The sequence below is a fragment of the Entelurus aequoreus genome, linkage group LG09 (genome assembly GCF_033978785.1).
Source record: "Entelurus aequoreus isolate RoL-2023_Sb linkage group LG09, RoL_Eaeq_v1.1, whole genome shotgun sequence".
Classification (NCBI taxonomy): Eukaryota; Metazoa; Chordata; class Actinopteri; order Syngnathiformes; family Syngnathidae; genus Entelurus; species Entelurus aequoreus.
Window position 1 is genome coordinate 43,036,686 of NC_084739.1, and position 25,295 is coordinate 43,061,980.

The following is a 25,295-nucleotide window of genomic DNA, read 5'->3' on the forward strand; positions in this document are numbered from 1 at the left end:
GGGGGCAGCTGCCGCACTGCAGGACCCAATTATTATGATTTTTTCAGTAGCACCATTCCCGGTAAGGCAAAAATGAAGTGGATTCTCCACCTCCTTGTCTGCTCTTCATTACGCTCTTATTTCTATGCAACGCTTCACCTCGCATGACAAACAAAGTATCACCCACTAGGAGGTTAAGTGGACCACTCCACAGAAGTTGATGGCATCCTGAACAATAGCTGTTCATGATATTTGGTGGTTTTAGCGGGGAAAGCATCCTATCTCTTCCACTTCAAAATCATGCTGGGATAACTGAATAATTCAGCGCACACAGGCATTTTTACAATTTTGCCTGTCTCTACTTCACTCCTCCTCTCAGCCTCTCTTACTTCACGTGTGTCACAATTCAGCAATTGTGTGTCTTTGTGTGCTCTAATGCAACACCTGCAAACCATAGTAACACCAATATTCCAACGATTAGCCCACTATAGTTTATGAAATAAAGTAGTGCATTGATGAACGTTTTACCTTAACTGTGTTTGTACCATCATAAATATGCAGTATTTCATACTTAGGAAATTCCATTGAACTAGTGCCATTTGCTCTCAAATAAACTTCTTTCAACTTTTTAAATCCTCTAATACAGTGATTCTCAAACTGTGGTACCAGTGTTGCTAGTGGTACGCTAAATATTTAATTCATTATTTAAGTAGTGTTTCATTTTACCATATTCAAACACAGTGTTACTGTTCAAACTGTGTGTAATTATTCAGTGACCAAAATATTAAATATACTTTATAAATAAAACCTGCAAATTATTTGCCACTTGCCAAGGTTTAAAAATTGTATTTCTAGAAATGTCCCTAGTTTTAAGAGTTATTTACCTTACTTATTTTTAGTCATTGACTAATCTTAATTTTAGCATGAATAATCATATTTTTTTCGATAATTAGTTTAAAAAATTTGAAATTGAGAAAATACCTATAAATAAGTTAAAATAAATAAGATATTTTGTTTTCCCCACATAGAAAAGCGTGTTTAAAGATTCAACAACATCTCGAGGATGCCTAATTTAAGAATTGCAAATTAAATCATTGTTTTCAGAAAAAAATACTTATTTGTAACTTGAAAGTCTGGCTAATTTCTGGATATACAAATCTTAATTAAGATGTGTTACAAAGTACAATTATCTGTCCATGGAGCTCATTAGTTTCACTAGTTTTTAATATTTTTCCCTAAAATCAAGTCATTTTTTCTTTTTTCCAGTGCACATGTTTGAAATAAAATGTGGTTGTTTTTTGTCAAGGTAACTGGAGTTTTAAAGCATAGAATTATCAAATACATGAAATACAGCTACATGGCTTCAAGGCTAATACACTGGAACCTCGATTCTTGAACAGGGTTTGTAAATAGACAGGTTTGTATATTGAAGCAAATTTCTCCATAAAAAACAATGTAAACATGAATAATGGGTTCAACACAATATCAAGCTCTATATAATACTGTGTACCAAACAAAAATAACAAGGGGGTTGTTTATGTTTCTATTTATTAAAAAAGCCAAAACAACAACAACTAGCTGAACTGTCCTTTTTTGCAGTGGTGCACTCACATTTCGAACAGTAAACTCCTTAACTTTAACGGCCAGGTCGCTACAACGATTAATCCACGTCCATTAATCTTCTAGGTGTGCGCGGCAGTGGTGACAACGTCGCGGATACTTCCTGAATGTTTCAAACCACACATTGCTTGCCCATTGCATTCTTTAGATTCATATTGAGCTATCAAAACTAGACAAACACCAAAAAGCACACAAAGTAGCACAGTAGCTAATAACGGCCCTATTTTTTCTGACTGAATGAGCACACAAAGCCATTTTGAATGGCAGCTCTGCAGGGCACACAATGGGTGAACGTTTGTACTCTGAGACAAGGTTCGTGCAACAAAGCATATCTTTATTCGGTCTGCGGTTTGAATTCGAAAAGTTCGTATAATGAGGGGTTCATAAATCGAGGTTCCACTGTATAGTTATTGTACACAAAATTATATTTAAAAAACAAACAAACATCAAACACATAATTTAGGTAAGACGACTGGGAGAGTTGCACTTTTGGCCTTCTAATATCCTGCAGGAGGTTTTGAATGAGGCAACGTCCCGTGGACCATGTGACTTGGAAAATATTTAAGTTTTCAGAGGAGGTCATGTGTGAAAGAGTGAATAATAAAGTGAGAATTTTTTAATACATTTTTTATATTTTTACAAATATACAATTGTAACATCTTTGAAGGATTTTAATTATTATATTTCATGATAAAGTCAAATTTTAAGAAAACGTGAAAGGCATCAAATGCTATTTTTCCAGCTTTTAAGGATGTTTACATTTTAATTCAGACCCATTAAATCAATGTACAGGATGCTTTGCTTAATATAAAAAAACAAATAAACTTGTTACACTTATTTTATTGTGTATTTATGCATTTTATTTTCTGCTGACACAAATGGCACTGTTTTAATGGAATGGTCCACCCGCTGTATGCTCTGACTTAAGGTGAGCTACTCTTGGTAATAAATATCAAAATTATTTAACGTAATTTTAGTCTACGAGTGCTCTGGTAGGAGATCACCTTTGTGTGGAGTTCATTCCTGGGTTGGTCATTGAAAATGCATTAGTCCAGTATTGCAGTAGACATTTAAGGTGGCACCATTAGTTTCAGTTTAACCACATGGGAACATGTAGCAAAGGTCCACCTTAATAACCATTATAATATTAAGACTATGTAAATAGCATTCATTGTAGGTAACTTTACCACAGTTTTATGTGGAACTGGACGTTAAACTTTTCAAAAAAAAAACTACGAGAGAGAGAGGCATGTGAAGTCAATCCTTCGTGTCGCTTCGTTCTGCTCTTCGCTCCAAGTGTGCAGGCACAACTTGTAGGCAAAATATGCCAAAGCTTTTCTACCATTTGCATAACCATTTCTAAGTGAATGTATATTTTTCTTCTCTGTATAGCATATTCCAGATACGATCAAATTGCCAATTTGTAAAAAACCTTGGGTGACGGAGGGGAGTTAACGAGGTTCAAAACAGCTGAGCGAATCCTCCGGCCTGTAAGGCGTTAGCACAATTTAAACACAAGAATGTTAGGAAATGTAATCCCATTTTTTTTAGTAAGTCATCTAAAGGCAGTTAAAACATGAGTTAGGACATTACAGCAAGTCATTGTTTATTACTTTTTAACTGTGGATTGTAACGGTCCTCTGAAAGCTGGCATGTAATATGGCTTTCTAGTAAAGTACTGTCAGACCTTTTTTACCCTTTAGGGCCGCTGTAGTATTTTCTGGCAGTGTTACAAGTGTGCCAAAGCAATTCAGTACATGTGCGTCACGTCACGCATTCGAGAAATAAAAGCGCGGAGCAGCTCCTAGCTAGCAAGGGCCATGAGGAACATGGAGTCTTAAACTGGTAAGGGAGCTATGATGGAGGCAACTTATGCTAACCTACTTACCATTCTTCTTTTACGTTTATATTGTTGTTTAAAAAAAAAAAGTGTGTTACCCACAATTGGAACAGTTTATTTAACAAAAAAAATAACCTAAGAGCAGACCTGACAAACATGGATTCTTAAATGTGTAGGGGAGCAAGGCAGCTATTGCTAAGCTAAGCTAGGCTAAGCTAGGCACCTTTCTTCTTCAACATACAGTCGTCCCTCGTTTATTTATCATGGTTATTTGGTACTGAACATGACTTGGATAAAAAAATGTCTGCAAGGTTAGAATATTATTAATAAATAAAACAGTTTTATAGTGAAAGCATAAAAAATTTAAAATACGTTGGTTTTTTTTTACATTACGAAAAGCCTTAAAACATGAAAGAACACCCATATTCTGTTGAACCAAATGTAGTAGTCATGAGTGTGTTCTGTCACTTCACTCCAAGTGTATTAGCCGTCACCCAGACACTACAACACGTCCACAGGAATACTTTGTCACACCCTGGGTAATTACCATATTTTCCGGACTGTAAGCCGTTACTATTTTCCCAAGCTTTGAACCCTGGGCTTTACTAATATATGGATATATACAGTGATGGCAGTAACAAGCTACATGTAGCAAAGCTACATAGCTTAATTACATTTTCCAGGAGCTTGGCGATAGCTTAGCTACTTTTTTAACCAGTAGCTTTTCCTCTAGCTTAGCTACTTTTGGACCCCTGCAGTGAGGGAGCTTACATCATAGCTACAAGCTACAAAGAGAGAAAATGGACTGCGAATCCAGGCCAAAAAATATATATAGAGGAAATAGAGTGACCTGGATGAATGAGAACAATACATACGAAGAAAAGCCATGATGATCTATTGGTGTTCGTATGATGAGCCACAATTGGTTAAGGTTAGGGAGAAACATTACGGACTGGCCAATAAGAGGCAAGATAAGGCGGGTCATCAAAACTTGTAAGCAAAATTATAAAAGTCACACACCTATGTCATGTCACATGAGGACGAGGGAGTCAGAGACAGAGGGACACTTCAAACTGACCAATCAAAAAAAATAAATACACTTGAATATGGCAGAGGAATTTCCTCCCGCAGATTACCGGTAGATTGTTCCTTAAGTGATGAAGATGACGTGCAGGAAACCCACAATAATGTGTGTCTTTGGCCATATTTAGATACATCTATGCGTTTAGAGAAAACAATGCCCGAAACCTTAGTTTTTAGTTGTTTACTCTGTAAACCAAAATCCTAACTGCTCTCTTCATGTAAGGCGTCCAACACAATTTTAGGAACACACATTAAGGTGAGTTGAGTTCATGAAAAGTTTTACTGCACATAACCATTACCAACTGCTCTCAAACAACACACAAGTCGTTGATTTTTTTTTTTGTCAAGATATAGATAGATGCTGTATTTTACTGTAGGTAGACAAAATGGACAACATTAGAGGCGTGGGCAAAAGAAAAGGCAAACTAACTACATACAGTGGGGTACAGGGACCTCTAGAGGTAGATGTAGGGTGTTTCCAGCTAAATGACAAGATAGTTAATAGTAATGGACCCTTATTGGGTCCATTTGTACATTCTCAGTTACATTAACATTGATAATATACATGTGGGCCCATAGATATAAATGCTGTTAAATGTCACTTTAATGTAGCAAGCTACTTTTAAACGTGTAGCTTGTAGTGTAGCTTGCTTCAAATCTCTGGGTAACTTGGAGCTTAGCTTACTACATTTTCCAAGTAGCTTGCCCATCACTGGATATATATTTGCTAACGGCAATAATGTTTTGTATACAACAAACTTACATAATGCTAACACCAACACATAGTTTGAAAGGTGTGTTATTGTTTGTACTATGGCGCCATCTTTTGGACACGTTTGCTCACTGCAGGTGCTGTGAGGTGGTACAGTATTTACTTCTGTTTTGTGCCTTAAATCGGAAGTATAAGTGATGTTCTGTCTACTAGTTGTCAATAGCGTTTCTATTTGTATGGTTTCTTCATTCATCGCTCCAAGCAACGTTTATATGTTTTACAATTTAACTAAAACTATTCATACTCACTAAACCGTCTTGTGTGAGTGATCGTAGTGTTTTCATGCATATTTGTGCATGCTATCATACTACAATCAAGCTAGTGGCATTAGCTAATATGCTAACATGTTTGCAAGTGTCTGTGTTAGTAGTAGTATTTACTTACAATGGCATTATTTTTGTATGTTTTCAGTTTAACAAATTCCACCAATATGTCATAGTGGATTTATTGAGTCTGTTTAGCTGATTGGAGAGCTAGCTTCCGCAGTTAGTGTGTCCATGACGATGGTTTCTGTTTTTTTGATAAGCCGTTTTACTGCCGTGTTACAGACCCCGTTTGGAAACAATTAAGGTGTGTAAATAAACATTTATAAAATCTTTCTGTGTAAATATCTAATTTCACAATGTATATACTTGCGGCTTATAGTGAAGTGCAGCTAATATGTGGAAAACTATGTTTTTGTTCTAAAATTTAGTGGGTGGGGCTTATATGTCAGTGCGGTCTATAGTCCGGAAAATAGGGTAGTTATTAAAACTGGGCTTCCATGTGCTGAAACCACCGGCTTGTGTTGTTCTGAAAAAACTTGGTCAACTTGACACTCGCAGCTACAATATTTAGCTTTGATGTTAACATTCAGTGCGTATCTGTTATCGCTCAAGTCAAAACTGTGTTATTGATGTCAAAGATGAAGTGCATCGAAAGAGTTCATCTCCTCTTTGGCCGGACAGCAGTTGATAGTTTATAATTGTTATTAGCCTGCGCTAAATCCGATGCTATGTCCAGTTGTTGTTCAGCGTCACTCACGTTAAAGTCTCACCAATTTGTAGATTTGTTATTGATGAGGCAGGAGTTATGATGAAGTCCATCAAAAAGTTGTTCTGCCAAAAATTGGTCAACTTGAGATTGTTGTGTTGAAAATAGCACCAACATCAGGATTTCGAACAATTTTCCTTGTGGATCAATAAAGTTTGCCTAAGTCTAAGGATTTCTGTGTTGTTGTTTGGTAGTGTTCACCTTTAACCTGGAAACGGAAGTCCTGCGTGGAGAATATTTATCCATCACCACAACATAATACCAATAAAAAGTAAGACAAAACTGCACTCTGATGCATATAAGATCAAATACGTATAAGCTAGGCCAGAAACATGTAGAATATGCTTTAAAAAAAAAAAGTTTTTTTAAATCTGCGATGTGAAGCCGCAGCATTAGAAGCGAGGGACGACTGTATTTATTTATTTATTTATTTAAATGTTACTCAGAATGTTGAACTGTTTAACATATGTTAGTGTCCAAACAAATACCTAAATAGTAGCATCTTGCAAAACTGTTTCATTTTATTTTTGTCAATCATGTTTGCATGTGCATTTCCCGTATAAGCTTGTTGATGCCAAAGCCTGGAGTTTGATTGGTGCATGCACAAGCTAACGACGACAGCGTACCTCACTGCTCACCATTGTTGACTCATTTCTAATATGAGTGCAATTGGCCTGCGGGACTCTTTTTGAACGTTTTACTGTACACGGGTGCGAAAAAATGTGTTATATAAACGGCATGATATTGTTGTATGAAATGAATTACCGTCTGGCGTTCCAGTAATGGCCCGATACTTCTAATGTTCCAGTTTGTTTGCTTAAGGAGGAAAATATAAATGCATTAAGGTATCATATTTTGGTATAAACATTGACTGATTACTTAGGTTGAAAGGGGAATTGCACTTTTTTTTTTTATATGTTGCCTATCCACAATCCTTATGTGAGACAAAAACACATATGTCTTTTTCTTGCAAATGTATTCTAATGAATGAAACTGCTAGCAAGAGTCAGCTAACAATGTAGGTAATGGGGATTTGATCTATTCCGCCTATAAAGCGCTCTAAAAAAAACATCCATTAACGTTGTATATACTGTACATGCTGTATGTATGTTTATATGTAATGTAGTAACATGCACATTCATGATAACATGTAATATTTACGTATTTTGCTCAGTTTAAGCATATTTTTTTGCCGGCATTGATTTCACAGAGCGCATCACAACGTTCACTAGTTCCATCAATAACTACCACTAATCATGGCAGTCTTCATGAGAACCAATGACTACTACTTTGGGACAAATGGATGATCTAGAACATTGTATTTTTGAGCCTGAATATAAAAAGGAGGATAGGCTACAAGTTTTAGAAGCTGCGTGATAAGCAAATCCAGCTTTAGTGAAACACAACACATCATGCAGCAGTAGTGCTAAGTGCTAAACAAGAAATACAAACTATGAACATTATAAAACAATCACTTACTGTACTATATCCACTCTCACTAGGATACCAACTGATGGAATGTTTATATCTTTCAGCACAAGACTTGTGTCCCTCGTTTGGATGATAAATTCAACAAAATCCTCACTCCTCAGGTTAAAAAAAATGCTCGAAGCAAACAAGCATCGTTTAGGTCTTGCTAGCGATGTCTTCAGATTTAAGTTGAATGTCAAAGTTGACCAACTTCTCGGCTTATGACCACAACCTTCTAATATAAAAGTGTAAGGCATGATTTATATTCTAGCACTTTAAACAACTCTGAGGATGCATCAGCTCAGTAGATCAAGAGCTGCAGTAGCTTGATTACCTCTGTGGTCAGTGTGTGGTGTTACTAAAAATACTTCCTTGGTGTTTTAATAACATTGTCAATAATACTTTGTTAATTTACAGGTCACATAATGGGGATTATTAATAGGCAGAATATAACTATCCCATTAGCTACATTGCTAGCCGTCTTGAACTCTTTTATTATTTTTTCTAATTTAGAAATCACATTTATAAAAAAAAAAGCCAAATGTTCTTGTCCCAAAATAAGGACTATGGATGATAGGCAAAACCTTAAGTCCAAGCTGCACCGTTACAACATGGTTAGAGGTGTCCTGGCTGGTCCACCTAGTGTAGTTGATCTGAGCAATTAGAAAGGCTCTATCATAATTATTAAAAGTTGGGGTAAATTAAATAATGTTTCATGGGGTTATGCTATTACATATTGCTGCTTTAAAGAAGTACATTATATCAAGGTTTATTCACTTGCTGGGTGAGTGGAATAAAAGTGCTCACATTCATTAAAAGTGATCCACACACCGATCTAAATCAATATGAGCAGGTGGTGGATGTGTGCATGATGATAATAACTAAAAACAGATATTGACTGTTGATTTGTAGCTTCCAATGTTAATTTGCTGTTGTTTAAAAGGAAGGTTTAGTCTTGATCGCACATTGCTTGCTAATGCGTTTCATTTTATGTGTTAATGTTTTGGATGCTCTTAAGTGTTTTAAAAGGCTTTGTGCTCGCATTTGACCAGCAAAGCATGTTTCCTATTCCGGTCGATGCCTTCAAGGTATGCAGAAGTGTAGACGTGTTTATTAGAGTTTGAAAACTCAGTGTCCTGTTAAGATGGAGGTGTAGACGATGCAATCGATGTAACTCCTTTCTTCCGTGTGATCATCATGTATGCAACAGGATTGTCATGAGGAGTTTGGTGTATTGTAAACTGAATGGAACTGCTTGTGTGTTCAAAACATGCTGCTTTACTGCTTTCATAAAGAAATAAAACTCCTTCCCAGAAGGTGGCCTTTGGGTGTTTTTGTCTCTTCAAGGAGTCGAATACAAATGAGACATTCCAGATATTTGCAATGTTGCGATCGCAGCAAATTCATACAAATTCAACCAATCCTCACAGATTTGGTGTGGCCTCGCAACTTTGGCTAATCTTTGTCATTTTCGCCAATGAAATTTGTCCCTGAGCAGTGCTGAAATGCACAAGTTAACTATCTAATCGCAACATTTGTTTCTTGTGTAGACAAACCAGGAACCACAAGGTGTAACAATATCTCAACTCTTTATTGTTTTTTTGTTTTTACGGCACATCTCTCACTCGGAGGGTTGGGCATCTTTTGGTTTTGGACGATTCCGATTCCTAACTATTCTGGATTCCAATTCTTTTAAAAGGCAGGTTCAAAATTTTATTGTCACATGGCTGTTTTTGACCAGTATATAAATGTCAATCCTTTGAACCTGACGGATTGTTTCCATCAGGGTTTTATGCTGCCTGTTGCGATACCGATCATCCATTTTTTAAATTATCCAATACCAATCACATGCATTAACTGGAATTTTAAATTGTTCTATGGTGAGTGATTTTTATCAGTATGATATTAACACCTATTTAACCCAAATCCATTTTTTTGTTTATTACACTTCCATGTTTGATCAAAACAAAATTAACCGTAGACACTCACTAAGCAAAAGCCAAAACCACTGCCTACTACTCATTTAAATACTTTATTTTTACCCTCAAAGTTCTCTTGTGTCTAGGGAATTATTCCCTGAGTTTGTAAACATTAACAAAATAAGATTTTGGGAAAATAAAAATATCAATGTATCAGCACTATCTATGGATCGATCCGTCCTTCCCTTATGCGAATGCCAAGCAATGGTTGCTAAACAGCAACAGACATGTACGACAGCTGTTATACAACCCCTGTTAAAAATATGGAATCACCTGTCTTGTTCATTTAGTTGATTAATTTTGAAGAAAAAAGACTACAGACGTGACCCAAAACTATAGTATTTTCAAAACGGAAACTTTCTGGTCTTAAGAAACCCTAAAAGAAATACAGAAAATACTTTGTGGTTGTCAGTAATGGTTTCATGTGTAGATTAAGTAGAGAGACAAATATATGGGATCACTTAATTTTGATGAAAAAAATATGGAATCACGCTGTAAATGTTCATTTACAAAACTTACACCTGGATCAGATTAACTATGTTCAAAATAAATGTTCACACCTTGGAAAGCTGTTGCACCAGGCGGATTGACTTGAATCATGGCTCCAACATGAGAGATGTCAATTGAAAAAAAGTATAGAGTATTGTCAAACTTCTTCAAGAAGGTAAATCATCGCGTAATGTTACAAAAATGTTGATTGTTCAAAGTCGGCTGTGTTTAAATTTAGTGAATATTGTAAAAAGCAAGCATACTGGTAGACCAAGGAAAAACATCTTCAAGAAGGTAAATCATCGCGTAATGTTACCAAAATGTTGATTGTTCAAAGTCGGCTGTGTTTAAATTTAGTGAATATTGTAAAAAGCAAGCATACTGGTAGACCAAGGAAAAACATCAAAGTGTCAAGACAGAAAACCTAAAGTATCAGTAGAGTGGAAAAGCAAGTTGATACTAGCAGACTACTACCACTATATCTTTTATGACACCTAAGAGTCGTTTGTCCTGTTATAACAGCTTGCAGTCTCTGAGGCAGAGACTGCAAGCTGTTATAAAAGCCAAAGGTGGTGCAACAAAGTACTAGTGGTGTGTTGTAGTATAATTGTTTTTGTTTGTTTTTCATGATTCCATCTGTTTTTCACTCTGCCTAATCCAAAAATTAAACTGTTACTGTCTACCACAATTTATCTGCTTGATTTCAAGCCAGAAAGTTGGCATTAATAATGTCTATAGTTTTGTATCTTGTCTGTTACCTGCTTTTTTTCTACAAAACTCAACAACTAATGAGCCAAGTCTGGTGATTCCATAATTTGTTTCCACAGGCTGTATTACCCTCTCTCTAGACTATTATAAATCTATGTGTTAATTTTATGTTAATAACTACTTACGTATAATAATACATCATTTTTATACAGCACTTTGTTGTTGCCACTTGCCTGTGCACAAAAAGTGCTATATAAATAAAGTTTGATTTGATACTTCTGTGGTAACTTGGTTCCATTTACACTTCTTAAAGATGCCATATGTAGTAATGTGGCCAGAAATGGTACTGCAATCACGGTCAAAATTCTGTAGTGCCCTCCCACTCTCCATGACTGAGGTTGCCAGATACGCAGCCAAATCCAAATCCTACTCCAAGGAACTTCAAATGGCAATCGACGAGTCCTACGCCGTAGGTTTCTCTTGTTTATGCTTCTTGCAAGATGGTTTACTAAGTAATTATGCCACATTTTACTGATGTCGATTAGTCAAATCTATTTGTAAAGTTACGTAGCAATATCTTCGTCGGTAGTCTGTACAGATTGTCGGCATTACCCTTCTAACATGTCTAGTTTAACCGCACGGATCACCATCAAAATAATTATATATAATAATATACAATGTATTATATATTGCATAGGACTACTGTGATGGCAAGCCAAGGCCAACAGTAAAATTACCGCCACATGTCGTTCAGCATAACTCCATATTGTATCCAACCTGACACCCTGCATTCTCTTCCATGTACGCACATCACCATCTTTCACTGCAGAGTGCAATTCTATGAGCCAACCAACTTTACGCAAAAAACACGTTACGCATAAATCATACAGCCTACTACCATGTCAATACACAAAGTAGAAAATCATTACATGTAATGCATTATATCGTGCCAAGCAAATACCACCCCATATGTGCCTGATGCACATACAGTACTAGAAACTGCAATTAGCCGTGCTAATGTTGGAAAGCATTTCCTCAGTGTATCAGCATATTGAGAACGAAATAAGCACTGACACTACCCATATCCACATGGGTTTTATTTGTCAAAAATATATTTTGCCCTGTCAGTTGGATGACACATTGACATACAGGCTAACGGGCATATATTTCCCCCGTTAGCCTGTATGTCGATGTGTCATTGACCGGGCTAGCATGCTAACTAAGCTTTATACTAGGAGCTGAGCATCACACTAAGCATTCGTTGCACAAACATACTAGCTTTGTTAGACAAGATCATGGACCGTATTGGACAATGTAGTTTACATACGAAATGTCGATTCCCATTTATTACAAGTAATAAGAAAACGCAAATGCCTTACTTACCTATCAAGGAGGAAATTAGCAAATTTGGCGTCAGATTAAAAATTATTCTCCGCCTTCAATCGTCTCCATCTTTCAAAGGCATCTCCGATACAAATCCTTGTTTTGTCCTGGCTTTGTCATGAATAAGTTGTGAATCGTAACGAGGCCTTTTAGATTTACTAAGGTCTGACATATTTAGTAACCTGTGGCAGTAGCCAGACGAAGATGGTGGTGTGTAACTGTCAACCTGGATGTGACACACTCACTGACTTTCTAATTGGTAAAATGGTGGAGGGCGGGACATCGAAATTAAAACAATAAAACATTTTCCAGGCTGTAAATCTAATTTTGAAATGAGCATATCCCGGATAGCGTATTCAAAAAGAACATGATTTATTAATGCCTTTTGAAATATTAGGGCCATTTAATGATGACTTGACATGAAATTATTACATATGGCATCTTTAAAGTTTACTAAGTACTAAGCACAGTTCAATGGCTTGCTCGGCTTTTAGCTTGCCTGGTCCTGCTTGCTCATTATCTGTGCGTAACATGTTTAGCCTCGTCCTCCAGTGATGATAATACCAAAGAACTGCAATTTATTTGCAGCAATGGACAATTAATGAGTTGAGGGAGTGGCTCCTCACGGTGTTTAGAAATTCAATTCGCTGCTTACTGCCTCTATTGCAGCTAATTCTTCTCGAAGGCAGGATTAGCAACGCTAATAGGAATCAACGTTTTAAAAGTTTGAATGGTTCTGGGAGAAACGGAATGTAAGATCCGGTTCACAAGGACTTCCGATGCCTAACCTTACTCACTCGTAGCGCAGAACCTCATCCAGCTCCCGTCTTTCGCGCTAAGCCTTCTGGGTAATGTAGTATATTGGACATTTGGCAACACAAACACGTCCTAACTTCCTTGGAAAATATATTAACGTTTACGATGGACTAGTTTTTTAACGGCTAAGCATAAACAGAGATTGTATAGACAACAAAAAGAAGCCTTTGTAATAGAATAATGGAGTCGAAGAATGTGCTTTTGACTGCCCTCTAGTGTCATCGTGTAAGGTAGGAATAAAAGGTCAATATTTATTTACAAACTAAACAAAAAATTGTGCCAAAATAAAGCAAATTTTGTTTTTATTGTTAAAAACTAAATATGTTTTGGAGGTGTTATAGTTACAAAAAAATACATTGATAACAAATTTGTTATCATTCTTGTTATCCATTGCACATTTTTGAAAAGTTTGCCGCGAATTAAAGCACAATGACAAATAAGTCAGTGAAATTCTGGAAGGACTGACAAATGAGTAAGTGATATATTGTATTGATGCAAACTTCAACTGTGTAAAGTCAAATTCCTTAATGGATGTTTGATTTAGGACTGAACACTCGCAGGGTCCTCCAGGATGTCGACAGGATTTCCTGTTTTGTCCAGCAGGGGGCGCCACTTTGGGTCTTCAATGTCCTCCAGGAGTGCAGCCAGCTCAGCCTCCAACTTGCCAACAGTGTCCTCCACTTTCTGCAAAAAATACAGAGGGTATGTTTGTCTGCTTGGCAGCTAAATAATACATTAATAAGCTGTACTATGAATAATGGAATCATCAGTCATGAATAATACAATATTTTCATTCATATGAATAATAGAGTTGCCCAAAGCAGTTAGTAAAGGGAAGGTTGTGTGAAGTATAAGAGTTTTAAATGAGGCATGTTTGGAGCTCTTTAGATGTATGGCAGCAATAACTGACTTCAGAGTCGAAGCTGGATTCTGTGGTACAATTTGCTCTTGAAAAAAAAGTAGGGCGGCTTTGCAAGACATAGTGAGCTGAGTTTGACTCATACAGTTGACAACACACAACTTACACCCCTTATCTCTCGCATAAAAGGCTTTTCTTTCCTGTCATCAATAGTTTGGCCTCTAACAAATAAACAGGACACAGCTACATTTGGTTTCAGGTGTGTCCATGAGCACCAACTGAAAAACGAGGGTCCATCCACCCAAACTCCATTGTGTCTTAACAAAAAGTGAAACCATTCTTCGTTGGAAGGTTGCCTACACTTTAGAAGATATATACTTTGGATCCAACACCATCCCCTCAGACGAGAGCTGTCCTATCTAGTCCTTGAGCATGGACTGTGAAGCCCTCTATGACAATCTGAACAATCGGTTGGTGATCAATTCATTGCCCTGAGAATAAAATGATCTGCACGAATGAGAATAATCATAGCCATGACAACACAAAGAGTAACAAAACCTTTTTTTATTCCACTGTTTTGTCCCCAGTCACCTTTTCCACCACATCCAGGCGGTTGTGAAGACTTGCGTGTTCCTGACATGCACTTGAAGGGGCCGCTCGAGGTGTTCTCTCAGAATCTGAAAGTCCAACAGAAAATGCACATATCATTGCAGCCTTTTTCCACCACAGGAAATTTACTTCCAGAACTTTTGTTATTGGCCATCTTGAAGGAACCAAATTTGTCCCACCTTCACATGTAGTACTTTTTAGGTTCCTAAAACCTTCAGGCAGGCATATCTGATGTGATGGCTACTTAGAGCTGTGCAAATGCAAATCACACTTGGCCACGGTACCTGGCCCTTTTAGTTCCAGGTACTACTCATAGAGCATTCAAACCATTGTAACTGGACTGTTCGGTTAGTTTTCGATTGGTCTGATTTAGTCTGATTAGACTAGATCTGACCAATCTAATATCTGACCAATCTTAGCCTATGAGCATGAACTGATGAAGCCTGCTCGAATGAGAGGCATAACGTCTTCTAAGACATTCTGAATAGTCCAGTTGTGCTTGATTGAATGCTTTGAAAATACAATAGTACAATGATCTGAGAAATTAGAAATTCCCTAGACGTCCAAGTACTATAGTTACTAGGAACTACAGTACCGGGAAAATGGCTTGTGTATCAACAACAAAACTCTCCACTGTCATGTCATGTCATGGGGCTGTGGTAATGCGCTGGTAAGAGGCTAAGTTGCTTGTAATTTCCAGGCTTTATTTTAGAGATGAGGATTTGTATGGAAAACATTCCTTTCTTTGATGCATTAAATCCTGTGCTTCTTTTTTTCCGTTCTGGACTCTGACATGTGTATCAATTAGACATAGGAGGTCTACATGAACTTTCTTCTTGCAATAATCATCAACCTGAACATACAGTGCATCCGGAAAGTATTCACAGCCCTTCACTTTTTCCACAATTTGTATGGTACAGGCTTATTCCAAAATGAAAAACTTTCATTTTTGCCCTTAAAATTGTACAGAAAATACCCCATAATGACAATGTGAAAATGTTTATTTTTTGGTTTTTTTAAATTGCAAATTTTTTCTAACTAAAAAATTCACATGTACATAAGTATTCCCAGCCTTTGCTCAATACTTTGGTGATGCACCTTTGGCAGCAATTACAGTCTCAAGTCTTGTTTAATACGACGTCACAAACTTGGCACACCTATCTTTGGGCAGTTTTGCCCATTCCTTTTTGCCCATTCCTCTTTGCAGCACCTCTCAAGCTCCATCAGGTTGGATGGGAAGCATTGGTTTCCATCCAGGATGTCTCTGTACTTTTCTGCATTCATCTTTCCCTCTAGCTTGCCGCTGAAAAACATCCTCACAGCATGATGCATGCTGCCACCACCATGCTTCGCTATAGTGATGGGATTGCCCTGGTGATGAGCGGTGCGCTGTGAATACTTTCCAGATGCACTGAATAAGACTAAACAAAATCAAAAGAGCTGCTTACATGCATCATTGTAATAAGAGGTGAATAACAGACCCTAGGTTGGAAAACCGGTCTAATTTAGTTGAATTTAGGCCACAATTCTTCCATGCTGTGCCCCTATTACACAGGATGTATTAAACCAATCACAAGCTGTTCGAAATGTATTACAATGTGGTGGACACTTGCAATAGATGTAAACAGTCCCCTGGCGATGTATTACAAATGTTCTGGTTATGTCCAGAACATGTTGATTTTTGGTCCAAAAAATTTTTTTCACTCTTACAATACTGTGATGGAGCCACACCCACTGTCTGTTTTATTTTATTTTATTTTTTGCATTCCACACAATGGAACGTTGTCAGCTTATGCTTGATACGTGTTGGCCTTTTGCCAGAGGTGGGACCAAGTCATTGCTTTGCAAGTCACAAGTAAGTCTCAAGTCTTTGCCCTCAAGTCTCGAGTCAAGTCCCGAGTCAAGACAGGCAAGTCCCGAGTCAAGTCCAAAGTCAAGACTGGAAAGTCTCAAGTCAAGTCCCAAGTCCTGCATTTTGAATTTCGAGTCCTTTCAAGTCCTTTTAACCACAGACTAATATATTTACACAGATTGTGTATGCTTTTAAAACGTTGTATTTATTTATTAAAACAAGTGCATTTGAAATTGCAGGAAAAAAAATAGTGCTGACATTGCACTTCATAATAGCACTATTATCCAGTCATTTTAAACATTTAACTCATTCCTTTACAGAATAAACACATTTGAAAAAACAAGTGCAACTGTACTTATTTGCACAAAAGTGTTAACATTGTATTTCCATGGCATATTGCATTGTAACTAGTTCCACAGCAGTTTCTATCCTGTTCTTACCTTATCTCATTGATCTCATCTCATACTGTATGTGTGTTGATGTGTGCGTACATATGAAAAACATAACAAAAACATGAACAAAACAATGAACAGAGTTGTACTTTTTAGATGTCAGGGCCCTATGCAATATGTTCACATATTCTTAATATAGTATACATTTTAACTGACCTGACGTTAGGTATAGGTACCTCATGCAACCCTGCTTAAAAAAAATCACTTGACAAAAAGTATGAATAAGGTAGCGAACTGCAGTGGACGCAACATATTGCCGTGTTTGCAATGACGTTATAACCATAGACATCTTATAAGTAGATGCAGCATTGGCTGCTGTGACACGAGCAATTTGGCCGCCATCTTGAAGTGGTGATGAGGAGCCGGCGAGCAGCCTAAACTGACAGTTGACAGGTAGAAAACAAAGATGGTGTTCAGCGTTTTCCTACTCAAATGAGCGGACTGTTGAAAATAGGAATCGGGTGATTACTTTTCACAAGTAAGATTTAACATTAATGTACTATTGGTTGTATTTGATGAAAATAATATTACCACAGAGTTGAGAAGGAGCAAAGATCTTTAATATTTGTATGTGAAAATCACAAAGAAATCTTCTGGGGGAGGATGACCCTCCTACATGGGTTTGGTTTACAAACTTTCAGCCCCACCTAAAACAAAATTCACCAGCCGCCACTGATTATGATGCATTCTCATTTTAGGCAAAATATAAGACAATACTTTCTTAACAGTATAATTGTAACCAGGAATAAGTCTTCAAGTAACAATATTCAAATACTAACATTGTTGGGTAAGACAGAATTTGGTTTTATTCTGAATCCAGTGAAACAGATTGGTGGTTTTAGCTGATATAAAGACTTACAGGTGTTTGTATATGTTTATGTTGAAGTATTTGGCAGACACTTTTATCCAACGCGACATACATAAAAAATACATATAAAACAATGACTGTAAACATGATCATTTAAGGGAAGAATGTAATACAAAATATCAATACAAAGTGTCAAGACAGAATAAACTCTCTGCTGCTGCAGCAACAGAGATACAGTCTATAAGATATATAGATATCTAATGTATTCATACATTGTTTATGTAGGATATACGCATGTATATATAACCTAATCATATTGTTTCTTCAATTTAAAAATAGCTGACCGTTTTTTCCCCCTTCTCTGGGATTATATTCCCAGTTTTGATCTTGGACGTCTGGTCACTTATAGCGTATAAGAATATTATATTACTGTTAAGCAAACTATGAATAACAAAACACGCCAAAACATGTGTCCTTTATCATAGCTACACATATAACAAAAAAGTGCGTGAAAATCAGTGGTATTCAGTGAGGTAAGATTAATTAAATGTGCTGACAGTTCATTGCTCCTGCCAAATGAATTGCACTAGTGGAGCGGATCACCACTCCAAGATGGCGGCCCCGCGTCTCGTCTGCGCCAGTAGGCAGTAGCGCTCGATGCTGCGTACCCTTATAAGATGTCTATGGTTATAACGTTAGCAGTGAATTTACAGCCTCACTGATTTAACTACACAGCAAATAAAAGTCACGTTACTTAGCCAATAAACGTTAGCTTACATTCAAAACTTACCCTTCTTTGTGCATCTTCAAATGTCGAACGAAGTTGGAAGTTGTTACGTCTCCGTCTCCGTCTAAAATATTCGAACTGCATGATTTGCATAGGGCAATTCGTTTTTTGTTGACCAAGTCGTAGTTTTAATACCCGAACGAAATTAACTTCGGCATAATTGTTTCTCACTGCCGCATTGTTTGACAATTCTTCTTCATTGGTTGTCCTGCAATTTGATTGGATGAGAGCTGTGGGATGAAAACAGCGTAGATCTAATTTGATTGGCTGTTGTACTGAGAGCACACCGGCTGACAGGAACAACACGCTGATAGACACAGACGAAGAAAATGAAAAATACGGAGCGGCGCGCTCCCAAATAACTTTTTAATCTTTGGGTTTTGGGGAAAGTAGCAGGTCATGTCAAGTCAAAAGGCTCAAGTCCAAGTGAAGTCACAAGTCATTGATGTTAAAGTCTAAGTCGAGTTGCAAGTCTCTTTACATTTTGTCAAGTCGAGTCCAAAGTCATCAAATTCATGACTCGAGTCCAAGTCATGTGACTCGAGTCCACACCTCTGCCTTTTGCACGATATAGGTGTCTTATTCTTGGACTGGGAACATGCTTTACCTCCGTCTAATGAGCGATGGATCAGACAAGTGTTATGTAATTAAAAATGGGAAAAGTTAAGGTTTTCTCTCAACGGCTGCAACCAACTGATGTCCACCATAGACATATTGCTCAATGGATTATATTGACATCCGAAGGGACAAGCGGTAGAAAATGGATGGATGGATGGAAGTTAATATACTATTTCCCAATATTTGTTGCATCTTGGCCATCTACAGGTATGTCATGTAAATTATTGTTTATTGTATTTTATTTTCCTTTCTCCTAATTGTGTATCTATTAGTACCATTACTATTATCATATTGTCTTATTTTAATTTTTTACAAATATGAGGAGTACAAACGAGTGCACTGCTTGGCTTGTCAGCAAAGACCTTAAAGATGAACAAATAATGACCTGACCTCCTCCCACACCTTCTTAAATCCTGACAGAATTTGTGGACCATACTTAAAAGTATGATATACAGTCAGGGTGGACAAACACCTCTCTGAACGCAGTGAACAGTGTTTAGGACAAAGTGTAATGACACTTACAGTATGTGGGTCAATTTTAGAAACGCTTAAAATGTATCTGTTGTCATTTTGCATGTTAATACGCGTAATCATATGCAAAGTATCTGCCAACAGTGCAATCTAATGGGATGAATGTGATCTGCCTTTTAACTATGTGTACACACTGTATTTAGATAGTTCCTTTAGAGTAGTGATTCTCAAACTTTTTTTTTTAGTTATTTTTTACCAAGTACCACCTCAGAGAACACTTTGCTCTCCAAGTACCACTATAATGACCAACATTACAATACAGTAACATACTAGGCCTAAGTATTCATTAAAACTAGACAGGGTTTTTATTTAATGAGTATATTTAATATTTTTGGTCACTGTAACATTACACACAGTTTGAACAGTAACACTGTGTGTCATAACTTGGTCTTTGGCGTGGTTTGCTCTCCCGTGGTGCAAAAGAATTGGAACGGACGTGGCGTGCAGGTAAAGACATAGTTTAATTATTACTATAAACTCAAACAAAAGGTACAAACAAAAGGCGCTCACAGAGGAGGTAACAAACTTGGCTATGACAAAACAAAAAGCGCGCACAAAGGCGGAAGTAAAAAACTAGACTATGAAACAAACAAAAACTTACGTGACAAGGAACTGTGAACATGGCATGAATGTATGATGTCGCCAGGACGAACAACAGAAACAGAAAAGCCTATATAGTGACATGAAAAGTGAAAACAGGTGCGTGACTAACTGTGAACAGGTGCATGACATGACTGTGAAAACGTGAGACAGGTGTGTGTGAGTCCAAACGTGGAACAGGTGAAACTAATGGTTGCTATGGTGACAAACAAAACCAGGAAGTGAAACCAGGAACTAAGGAAGTGTCCAAAAAACAAAACAGCACATGGCCAAACAAAAACATGAACACAGACATGACAGAACCCCCCCCTTACGGACAGATCCCAGATGTCCAAAAACAAAAAACAGGATCAAGAGTCATGGGAGGGGGGGAGGGGGACATGGCGGTGGGTCGCCAGACCAGGTGTCCCCGAATCCACCGGGGCAGAGTCAGGTGGCGGCGGCGGGTAGACCGCCGCTGAACCTGACGAGGTGGGCGACCTGGGAATGGCCACATTCGTGGCAGACGAGGAGGTCGGCGCACCTGGCGTGGCGGACGCCCATGGAAAGGCCACATCCTTGGCCGACGAGGAGGTGGGCGCGTTGTCGTGGCAGGCGGCGAAGCTTGGCGTGGTGCGTCAGGCGGCGAAGCTTGGCGTGGCGGGTCTTGACGAGGGTCTTGGTCTTGGCATGGGTCTTGGTCTTGGTCTTGGCGAGGGTCTGGGTCTTGGTCTTGGACTTGGTCTTGGCGTGGTTGGTCTTGGTCTTGGACTTGGCGTGGTTGGTCTTGGTCTTGGACTCGGCGTGGTTGGTCTTGGTCTTGGCGTAGTTGGTCTTGGACTTGGTCTTGGTGTGGCTGTGCTTGGACTTGGTCTTGGTTTGGGTCACTTGGCGGGTCTTGGTCTTGGTCACTTGGCGGGTCTTGGTCTTGGTCACTTGGCGGGTCTTGGTCTTGGTCACTTGGCGGGTCTTGGTCTTGGTCACTTGGCGGGTCTTGGTCTTGGTCACTTGGCGGGTCTTGGTCTTGGCGTGGGACAGCCACGGGCGGCACTTGGCGGCGTGGGGCAGCCACGGGCGGCACTTGGCGGCGTGGGGCAGCCACGGGCGGCACTTGGCGGCGTGGGGCAGCCACGGGCGGCACTTGGCGGCGTGGGGCTGCGACTGGCGGCACTTGGCGTCGTGAAGCTGCGACTGGCGGCGCTTGGCGTGGAGCAGGTACTGGTGGCGCTTGGCGTGGAGCAGGTACTGGTGGCGCTTGGCGTGGAGCAGGTACTGGTGGCGCTTGGCGTGGAGCAGGTACTGGTGGCGCTTGGCGTGGAGCAGGTACTGGTGGCGCTTGGCGTGGAGCAGGTACTGGTGGCGCTTGGCGTGGAGCTGGGCGTGGAGCAGGTGGATCTTGGCATGGTCGAAAAACTGGTGGTGGCGGCCGTGCTGGTGGCTGTGGCTTGGCAGGTCGAAAGACAGGTGGTGGGGGTCGTGCTGGTGGCTGTGGCTTGGTAGGTCGAAAGACAGGTGGTGGGGGTCGTGCTGGAGGCTGTGTCTTGGCGTGACGAAAGACTGGTGGTGGGGGTCGTGCTGGTGGCTGTGGCTTGGCAGGTCGAAAGACAGGTGGTTGTGGTCGTGCTGGAGGCTGTGGCTTGGCGTGACAATGCTGAGCCACCCCACCTGAACAATTCCCAGCCCTAGCCCCCCCCTCAAGGAGCGGATACCAGACGCGCTCCCCGCGGTCTGGAACCGTCTTTTGGGGTGGGCGGAGGGGGTTCAGGAGGAGGGCAGAATCCTCCCCTCTAAATTGTCCAAAATGTCTTTCTCTCCCCCCCATCTGGGCTTTTGTGGGTGAAAAAAAAAAAAAGTCTGATTTGGGCGTGGCATGAGTCCTGGGGGGCGGGGCATGGAATTTGGGTGGCTTGGATTGAACCGGTAAAGAATTTGGGAAAACAATCTCCAGGTCTGTGGAGTGCTCCTTGAGCTGCCAGGCTGGCTGATTTCCATTTCCGCCCGGAGGGGGAAGAGCCTGCAGGAGCGCAGCGTGCTGTCCGCTCACCTTCCCTGACGTCCTCGGTCTGGAGCGCCGCTTCCGGGACAGGGATGACGTGCCAACGTCCCCGGGCCAAAGGGAGCTGATCGGCACCAGTTTGCCGGTCGGACCCCACATGAGATCCCTGCGCTCCATGGGGGAATGGCGGAGTGTCTCGGCTTCCATGGCGCGCAGGACCTCCCACGTTCCTTTGTCAAAATTGTCCAAATTTTTTGCGGGAGAGCTCTTATGCTGGCGACATCTGTCATAACTTGGTCTTTGGCGTGGTTTGCTCTCCCGTGGTGCAAAAGAATTGGAACGGACGTGGCGTGCAGGTAAAGACATAGTTTAATTATTACTATAAACTCAAACAAAAGGTACAAACAAAAGGCGCTCACAGAGGAGGTAACAAACTTGGCTATGACAAAACAAAAAGCGCGCACAAAGGCGGAAGTAAAAAACTAGACTATGAAACAAACAAAAACTTACGTGACAAGGAACTGTGAACATGGCATGAATGTATGATGTCGCCAGGACGAACAACAGAAACAGAAAAGCCTATATAGTGACATGAAAAGTGAAAACAGGTGCGTGACTAACTGTGAACAGGTGCATGACATGACTGTGAAAACGTGAGACAGGTGTGTGTGAGTCCAAACGTGGAACAGGTGAAACTAATGGTTGCTATGGTGACAAACAAAACCAGGAAGTGAAACCAGGAACTAAGGAAGTGTCCAAAAAACAAAACAGCACATGGCCAAACAAAAACATGAACACAGACATGACACTGTGCTTGAATATAGGACAATAAAACACTGTATGTTAAACAAATTATTCCTTAGTGTAACACTAGATGGAGCCCCCATAACATGTACCATAGTTTGACAATCACTGCTTTAGAGGCATGGAAAAGCATCGAATGAAAACATTGTTTTAAATGATGAAGTTACCCAGACATTATGGTTATGGGTGTGGTGGGGGTGGTCATTGTATACTTAATTTTCTATGATGATATGATTTTTTTTTAAAAGGCTAAACAATCTATACGTACAGTACATTTAAAACAAATCTGTGTTATTAATTAGTATTTTTATATTATATTGTTTAGCTCTATTTTCCATCCTTGCTGCTTATTGTACAAATGTACTTTGTTGAGAACTTTTCAAGTGTCTAGAGACTTTTGATGACTTTTTCTTCATCAGACTGTAACGACCTACTGGTGGTAACATTTCATGTTCGTGCGGTTTTGATACAACGTACATTTTTCCCATGATCGCAAACACACCGTTCGGTCCTGAAAGCAGATTGGCGGAGAATGAGGAAGTGTTGTGTGTGTCCAGGGAAGTATGGAGACAAAAGTGTGTGCACGGGATGTAAAACCTGTTGAAATTAGGTCAGTTGTTATCATAAGATTGGTAATAAAAGTTAAAAATAGCGTCAGACTTTTGACTTCTTCTGGCGGCTACAATACATTTATATTACCTAAAGTTGTTTTCACGTAAAAAACCCTATATTCAAGGTGTGGCGGCTATGATTTTGCCGTGGCGGTGCACCATCACTAAGAGGAAACCCTGATATAGTTTTCTTTTTGAGCAGTTACATGATGTAGTTCATGTCAAAAACAAATAAGACTATGCATTTCTATAAGTTATGACATGGTATTGCTGCTGAAGCTTCGACAAATGACTGCCGCAACATGGCGGACAGCTGAACTGAACTTTTTGGGGGAATTTTGCCTATCATTCACAGTCATTAGGAAAGACATGACAACGAATGTATTATTTGTAAATGCATTCTAACTCGTAAATCCATGTATATAAAAATCTGCTTACAATGGAGCCAATGGGAGCTCCTCTATTCTGTCCATAAAACCCAATAAATAACCATCTAAAAAGCGCCAACAATACTTAATTTACATTTCGTGACTTGAACATTATCCAAATATTAGTGATATTGTTATCATAAACGCTGACGCAGACAAACTATTTATAGCAGTGCCATAATCACATTATTATGTGCCAATGTTGACATGATCGACTGATCAGCTGCTTCCTCGCAGTGGTTTATTATAAGTATATATAAGTTTATTCTAGATCATAAGTCAAACCTGCCATATTAATAATAGTGGAAGGATGAGGACATAATCCGGTTGGTGCACTTTGACAGCCAATTTAGACCCAGATATGGCGAGAAAGACACAAAGAGACGCTTAGTTCCATCCCTCTTTTCCTTGCAAGGATAATAAGTAATTCTTCATCTAGAACAAGATTCTATCAGTCGGCATCCTAATGGAAGAAGACATTGTACAGTAAGTGATGTTTTATTATGTGTGTTGGCTCTCACAAAGTCTGCAATGAGTAATTATCAGTGATGAAGTTGAAAAAAACAAAGGTTGTGATGTGATTCTGAAATTAGTGCGCTGCTTATACAATGATCAAAATACGTAAATATTAAATGTTATTATTAATGTGCCTGTAACTACATTACATATATACTTACAGTATGTATATACAACCTGTATGGAGGTGTTTGGATGTTATTAAGGGCATTAGAGTGACTCGCATAGGCTCCATTGTAAGCAGACTTTAATCGCATTTATTTAATATTTATAATGCATTATAAAAAGAAAAACATGTGAGTTATTGTCTTATATAAGGATTATTACATAATGATAGGCAATACAATATTCCAAAAAAAAAAGTGCAGTTCCCCTTTAAAGGGCACCTATTATGCAAAACCAACTTTTCTTACCTAATGGTACCTGTTTTTGTGTAAGTGGCATCTGCATAAGTCCCAAAAATGGAAATCCAACCATGGAGGCATGGCAGAGATATGTAGAAAATAATCTTGCTTTCCTTTCTACTTCTTCCAAACGAGCCACTTGGAATGTGTCCCAAATGTGACATTTTTCCCAATTGTGACGTCAGTGGATATCTCTATATATGTTAGAAATGTACCCGAAGTATTTGCGCGAGTCCGCCATTGTCTTCCGACAATGTAGTCAATAAATTC

General features: G+C 39.1%; 1 protein-coding gene and 1 long non-coding RNA gene across 3 annotated transcripts in view; one reads left to right on the forward strand and one right to left on the reverse strand.

Moving 5' to 3' along the window:
* Positions 1-18: 18 nt before the first annotated feature.
* Positions 19-14,976, forward strand: LOC133657449 (uncharacterized). 2 transcript variants are annotated; one of them, XR_009827266.1, is made up of 3 exons: positions 19-61; positions 14,290-14,500; positions 14,618-14,976. It is a non-coding gene; the product is annotated as an uncharacterized LOC133657449 (long non-coding RNA). The 2 variants fall into 2 exon arrangements; XR_009827267.1 differs by lacking the exon at positions 19-61 and adding an exon at positions 13,738-13,873.
* The window catches only part of LOC133657448 (placenta-specific protein 9-like), a 32,225-nt gene continuing 17,727 nt past the window's right edge, over positions 10,798-25,295 (reverse strand). The window contains exons 2-3 of the mRNA XM_062058792.1: positions 14,622-14,707; positions 10,798-13,855 (exon numbers count right to left, since the gene is read on the reverse strand). Of these exons, the coding sequence (XP_061914776.1) occupies positions 13,712-13,855; positions 14,622-14,707 (230 nt within the window). The 3' untranslated portion in view covers positions 10,798-13,711. The remainder of the gene's footprint in view (positions 13,856-14,621; positions 14,708-25,295) is intronic.